This window comes from Charadrius vociferus, unplaced genomic scaffold (assembly GCF_000708025.1).
Source record: "Charadrius vociferus isolate BGI_N301 unplaced genomic scaffold, ASM70802v2 scaffold411, whole genome shotgun sequence".
Lineage (NCBI taxonomy): Eukaryota > Metazoa > Chordata > Aves > Charadriiformes > Charadriidae > Charadrius > Charadrius vociferus.
The window spans coordinates 3,940,630-3,947,097 of record NW_009646935.1 but is presented as its reverse complement, the minus strand read 5'-3'; the positions used below and the strand labels follow the sequence as shown (position 1 = coordinate 3,947,097).

The 6,468-nt window shown below is 49.0% G+C and overlaps 1 protein-coding gene across 1 annotated transcript; it reads right to left on the bottom strand.

Annotated features, from left to right (window-relative positions):
* Positions 1–1,884: 1,884 nt before the first annotated feature.
* On the bottom strand, positions 1,885–5,679 carry RRP36 (ribosomal RNA processing 36 homolog (S. cerevisiae)). Its single transcript, XM_009894843.1, has 6 exons — positions 5,555–5,679; positions 3,440–3,506; positions 2,853–2,957; positions 2,655–2,729; positions 2,426–2,543; positions 1,885–2,188 (listed from the first exon to the last, which is right to left on the bottom strand). Exons 1-6 carry the CDS (start codon positions 5,677–5,679, stop codon positions 2,049–2,051), a joined length of 630 nt encoding a protein of 209 aa, XP_009893145.1. The 3' UTR covers positions 1,885–2,048.
* Positions 5,680–6,468: the final 789 nt, after the last annotated feature.

The following is a 6,468-nucleotide window of genomic DNA, read 5'->3' as shown; positions in this document are numbered from 1 at the left end:
AGCAGGAAGGAGCCTTTTGTCTCCAGAGCAGCAGGAGGGGAAAGCAGGACCCCTTTGGGGGTGCATCAGGTTGCTCCCTGCTGGGCAAGACCTGCGAGCAGCTGGGGATAGGGACATGGACTCTGAAATGCTGCTCCCACAAGGCCCTGGCAGCAGTGACACAGCGGGGAGCCGCCTCCAGCCTCTCTGAGCCCCAGCCTTCTTCCCTTCTTGCATTACAGGTGGAGGTTTGTTCAGCTCTGGATTAAAAATTAAGAGTGTAAACCAGCAGACCAATGCCACAAAGGGGTCAGGATAGCGTTGGGCTTTGGTGCTGCCACGCTGTTCCCAAGGTAACTCTCCTCTGAAGGCACAAGGATGCAGCAGGCTCTGCATCCCACATCACAAGGCACGAAGAGGAGGAAGAAGCATCCAGGCACAGTGCAAAGCAATAAGCCAGATGCAGGTTAATGGCTGCTGAGGATTTCCATGGGGTCTCTAGCCAAGCTGGCACATCCCATTCCTACTGCCTTCCCCCAGTTACACTAAAACCTGTCACCAGAGCAGAACTTCACCCACAGGAACTGCAGTGGAGGCAGATCCTTCAGCAACACCCTCAGGTGGGCGTGATGGAGTTGCTCATCATTCCATTTCTTGCTCCTTGCAAGGCCGTTCTCCCCAGGCCCCACGTGCCAGCTGCCCACCTGCAGACAGCACGGCTGTGCCCAGGGAGAACTCTGCCCCCGCAGAGCTGATGCACTCCCCCAGCACACGCTCTGACCTGTCAGACAGAGATCCTCTGGGTCACGTCCGCATCGCCTCCTTGTCAGCACAGCTACAGGAGATGGCGGCAATCAGGAGTGAGGAGAAACAAGAGAGATGGTGGTCAAACATAATGTTGGAGAGAGGCGTTAACTCCTCTAAGTTCAAACACTTTTGACTGTAACAGCACCGACACTGGGAATAAAGGAAAACCGAGGTATTTTATTTCATACAGAATCAGTTTCCTAGAAGCGTTAATAGCCCTGTAGAGACTTTGAGAAGCCAAGAAGAGAAGCCTGTAAAGACCACCTTGAGAAGCCAGCAGCCCCACTGGAGAGCAGCAGTAGCTGAGCCGTCAGCAGCGTATCCTGCCTGCGAGGAAGGGGCTGCACACCAGGGTACAGCCCACGCAGAGGGGTGCGATCCTCTCTCCGTTACTCAACACTTGTGAGACTACATCTAGATACTGCAACCAGGCTGGGCCCCCAGAAGTTAGATGTTAGTCCTCTGGGCTGACTCCAGTTGAGGATGTGACAGCTGTCAGAGGCTGGAGCACTGCAAGGAAAGGCTGAGGGAACAGAGTTTATCCACCCCTAGGAAGAGAAGGCTTTGGGGACGCCTAACAGCACACCTTCTCACCTACTCTCAAGACCTATGACAAGGCTACTGCAAAGATGGAGCCAGGCACTTCACTGAGAACATGACAACGATTATGGACTAAAGCCAGGCAGGTTTCCTAGAGGAAAACAAAAAACAAAAAAAAAAACCCCAAACAAAACAAAACAGTTTCACCTTGAGAACTTGAAGCAGTGGAGACGCCAAGAGAGGTGGTGGCATCTGTCCTTGGACATTCCCAGACCAAACTGAAGAAGCCCTGGACAACCAGGCCTGAAGTCAGTGCTAGCCCTGCTCAGAGCAGGCACCGTACCAGAGCCCTCCCACCTGAGGTCCTTTCCCACCTCAGCTAGTGTCTGATAAGACCTGGAGGAGAGCCAGCAATGCAGAGTAGGGCTCCTGCTCTCCTAGCTAGAGGAAGAGATAAGCAGGTGCAAGGACAGAGACAGCTGTCAACACTATGTGCATCTGCACGACAGACTTGTCACCACCCAGCCATGGTGTCAGCCACAAGTGAAGAGGACGTTTCAGCTACAAAACGCACTGTTTCCTTCAGTTCAGTCTCTGCTCTGCTGCCTAACAGCATCACTGTACAGTGAAAGGCAGATACTGGGAAGAGGGATGGCCATCTTCCAGGCCTGGCCAGGGCAGAGTGAGGCCCAGAGCCAGACAACAGCATGTCTGTCCAGCAGTCACAAGTCCTTCTGTGAGGGCAGACGGCGCTTGTCTTTGATGGCATTCCTCTTCCTTTTCTTGTTCAGGAAGCTCTCCAGCTTTCCACTCCTCTTCAGCTCTGCATACTTCTCGGCTAGCTCCAGTTTCCGCTTCTCGGCTGTAGAGGAGAGGGGAGCAAGGTTTTAAAACGGAGCCCGAATCATCTCTACAGACCAGCCCCTTCTCACCTCTCCCTCCCTGGCTCCATGCCTGGCTTGTCCCTTGAGTACCAGTGCTAAAACAATCCCATCACAGCTCTGTGGAATATTACAGACAACTCCCTCCCAGTGCTTGGAGTCCTGTCAGCAGTACTCCCTCTAGGTCTTCCTGCAGCATGTTCACACTAGGTACTTACATTTCTTTAGGAAGAAGGGCTTCTTTCCCTGCTTGGCCAATTCCCTCTGTTGTCTCTTCAAAGACAGTTCCCTCTCCCTCATTTTCTGCTGTTTTATCTGTGCCTGTTCCTGCTGTGTCTGTACAGAAAGGATGGCCTACGTCAGCAAGTGTCTAGGCAGACCTCGGGTCACACATCCTCTCTCCTAGTCCATTGCCTCACAGGAGAGGAGATGCTGCACTGAACTCACCATGCGGTTCAGGAGCTGCTGGAGTTTCTCCTTCTGCTCCACGTTCCGGCATTTTTTCAGCTGCTTCTGAATCATCTGAAGAAGAGAGCAGAAAGCTGCATGACTGCCTGCCTGCTGCCTTCACTGCGAAAAGCCTTTGCAGAAGCTGCCCCTGCCAAGCAAGGTTCTTCCGGCCAAGGACAGGCAACACAGCATCACCTCCTTCTCCTGCTTCTTGATGCTGTCAAGGAAGCTGTACGTCTTCATAAATATTTCAGGCTTATACTCTCCAGACAGGTCATCAAATCGCGGGTCTCTGTGGACCTGAAAGCAGGGAAAGCAAAAGTAAGACCTTTGGGGCCAGGATTACCTCGTTAATAGCCTGCTTACTCTCCCTTCCACGGATCATGCCTTGCTTGTTTTTACTAGCAATATTATGCATCTACCATTAAAAACATCTGCAGCCGGCAAAGACTGAGTCCAATGAGACCACAGCTTGCACTGCAATTGTCATTGGTGGCAGCCATTACATCTTCTAGAAACACTCGGGTCTCAAACGTTCGAGTTACTCCTCAAGTTGTGCATTATGCGGGGCAGCAGGTTATACAGAGAGCAGCCGCTCCGGCACCCAATCTCTCGTTCTCCCCAGAGACACGCTAGCACTACCCGGGCTCACCAGACAGTGTCCCAAGCCCTATCCTTGGGAAAGAGCCTGTGTCACCTTCAGCAGCCCCAATACCATGTCCGTGCCCGATCAGCATCACTAAGGGAAGTCAGGTCCTGAACTGGGGAAGGGGAGCACCCACCTTCTTTGTAACAGAGACTACTTGTCTCAGAAAAGGTACAGGCTTCTTGGCAGACATCTCCAATGGCCTGAAAAAGAAAAATGTACGTAAGAGCAGCAGAGGACAGAACGAGGGCCAGGCTAATTTGTCAGGAGGTTAGCCAGACCCTCAGGAGAACATCACTGCACAGTGCCAAAATGGGAGACTCTCCCACTCAATCCTCACCATGATACCTACAGAGAGCAAAAAGGTGGTCAAGAGCCAGACAAGGCTACTACAACCAAACAATCTATAAAAGCATGCTTAAAACAATCCTACGCAAAACTTGATACAGCCCCACTGTATCAAGTGAAAATCCACCACCCGCATCAGTAAATGCGCTGTACTCAAGTATTCCTCTCCCCCTCCATGTTTTCATTCATCATGCAACAACCCTCTTCTATTCCTGGTCACCAACTCATCCACTCCTGACTAATACTTACACTGAAAGGTGAGACCAAAGTTGGGAATTTTTGCATGGAGCTGGCAATTACAAAGACAGGCCAATTCTACCGTGGCCAGGCTCAATGAGAAAGCATACCGTAACGCAAGTAACAAAAAGGTTAACCCCCAGGAATAATCCCAAAACAGACTTCAGAGAGAATCAGGACCATGAGGACTACGGTGACAACCAACTAAGTGAACAAGTTCTCCTTGCAACACAGGCCTTTAGAGCTTGATGCTTTAGGTGTACGAGGGGGACAGTATAAGGTGGGAGAACTCTCCCCATATTACTTTGATGCTGTGTCCTGCAATTTCTCAGTACATCAGGTAAGGTATTAGAAACATGAAAAGACCTGTGAACCACCCACTGGGAGTACCCACAATGTGGGCATTATACCCCCATTCAGCAACACAATAACACCAAGGCAGGAACATAAACAATACCACAGGCATAAGTAAGTTTTCCAAATCCCACTTAGGGCAGTGTTCAGTGTGTTTTCATGTCTGCTGATGTGGCTAGGCCCCTGGACAATACTCCCAATTCAGCTTTATACAGCATTGCTGAAGCCAGCTCAGTTCCAGGGGATTTCCCTGAAGTCCTGCTTTTAAGGAGCTCACTTCCATAACAAAAACATGAGAGAAACAGCATGTGGGATTTACAGTGATGCATCACTTAAAGGATTAAGGGAATTAAATAAAAACGGACTTATGCAAACTGTATGGCAGAAATAGAGACACTATGTGAAGACGTTGCACTACACACAGTCCCCCAGACTCTTGGGTAAAAGGTAAAGTGATAACATTATTCTAATCAACTGTTTACGGCAGAATAATCATGTCTGCAGCAGAGATTCAGAAATAGGTTAGGGATGCCAGCGTAACAGAGAAAACCTGTTCAAATCACTTAGATACGACTCTGAGGACTGAAAACCAGGTAACTACTGCAAATAAAGGGTAATGGTATAATAGTTGTTACCAGTGGGGGCCTGTGGAGGACTGTAAAAAGATCTGGTATTTTTTGTTGTGTTGAATACATTTTATAGTCACCATATCAATACAACCTACAAAGTATGCAAATAGGAGATGTAAAGACCGCCGAGGACAGGAAAAAGTCTGTGACGATAAGTACTGTAGAGGGGGAAAAGGAAAACCAACACAGACAAGGAGAGATGAGAAAACAGCAGAAGGATGAATGAAATTCCAGAAAAATTGGCTGTCACTGCAACTCCAGGCAGCAGGAGCCAGGCAGAAGATGCTGATAAGCCAGCAGGGGTTTAGAAAACAAGAGGGTAACTATTTCAGGGCCCAGGGGACATAAGTAAAGTACTATCATTCAGCTTAAGAGAAGCATACCATGCCGTGGGTTAAAAGTGCCTTAATACCGAGAGTGTAAAGCAATTGAGTGCTGATTTAACTGTCAAGTAATAGGTGGCTGCTGGGGATTTGAACAGGATAGGATATTAAAAGCTCTGAAACAGCAACAGACCATTCCCAAATGAGACACTATAGTGAAAGGCATTACTGTGTAGCACATAAAAGGAGATCTACACCAGCTCCAAGGTAACAGCAACACTGTGAGGAGCTCCTAGTATAACTTCTGGAGTGCAGAGAGCACACATGCACATTTTTCTGATCACAAAAGAACCTCTTTACCCCTTTTTGCCTTGTTGCTTCACCGTGGCTTTGGTAGGTTTTGCATTTTTCTTCCCAGTGGTCACCTGCTTGTGCACTCTCGTTCTCGTATCACTCTGCACCCGCAGTAGTTCCTCAAAAGACATGTCAGATTGATCTGGAAGAGAGCGCATGACACACCTGAACCAAACAGATTCTCAAGGCACATCCCACCCCCAAATTCCACCAAGAGGGATGTCTCAGAGCCTGAGACAGTGACACAAGCATAGTGGTGCCATCCCTATACAACTGCATGGCAGAAGGAAGTCACTGTATCTCTCGGTCTTTGATTTCTCTCACATTAACCACTGCAGTCTTTAGCACTAGAATAGTCTCCCCCTCTCCCCAACCTGTTTTGGCTTCTCTCTCAGTAGCACACACAAGACCAATTCAAAGTTTTTACCTGGTACAAAGAGTGGTATGAACTCTGCACTAGGCTGTATTTTGGCCACACTGCAAATTCTGAGGGGTCACCTCTCAGTCCCGACTCTTTCACATTAACAGACTGTTCTTGTCCCATCACCTTTAAACCATCACATCCCTCACATCATGAGACCAGCCAGAAGGTGCAGGAAAACCACGTGGCCTGTTCAGTCTGTCTGTTAAGACTCAGAGACCGTCTCTCCCCACTGCACATCTGCCATTGCTCTGCTCAGTCTGCAACAAAGTGATTCCCACGGCAGAGCCTCCTCAGCACCCCAGAGACCTGTAAACTAACCGAAATCCAGACATTCTTCACCATTTCGCTACCAATAGGAATAGCTTATAGCCTGATTCACTGGGGGAAGAACAAAACCCCATGACACCAAGAAGCAGTTTCATATTCTAGCCCTGCCGTGAGCTCCCCACACTGTTATTTATACCTTGCATTTCATAAAATATTCCTTCCCTCTGCC

Coding starts and splice junctions, on each gene's coding strand:
- RRP36 (XM_009894843.1), bottom strand. CDS start 5,679: ATGTCTTTTGAGGAACTACTGCGGGTGCAGAGTGATACGAGAACGAGA. Junction 2,730..2,852: donor TCAAGAAGCAGGAGAAGGAG/GTGATGCTGTGT, acceptor TCTCTTCTTCAG/ATGATTCAGAAGCAGCTGAA. Junction 2,544..2,654: donor AGCAGCTCCTGAACCGCATG/GTGAGTTCAGTG, acceptor CTTTCTGTACAG/ACACAGCAGGAACAGGCACA.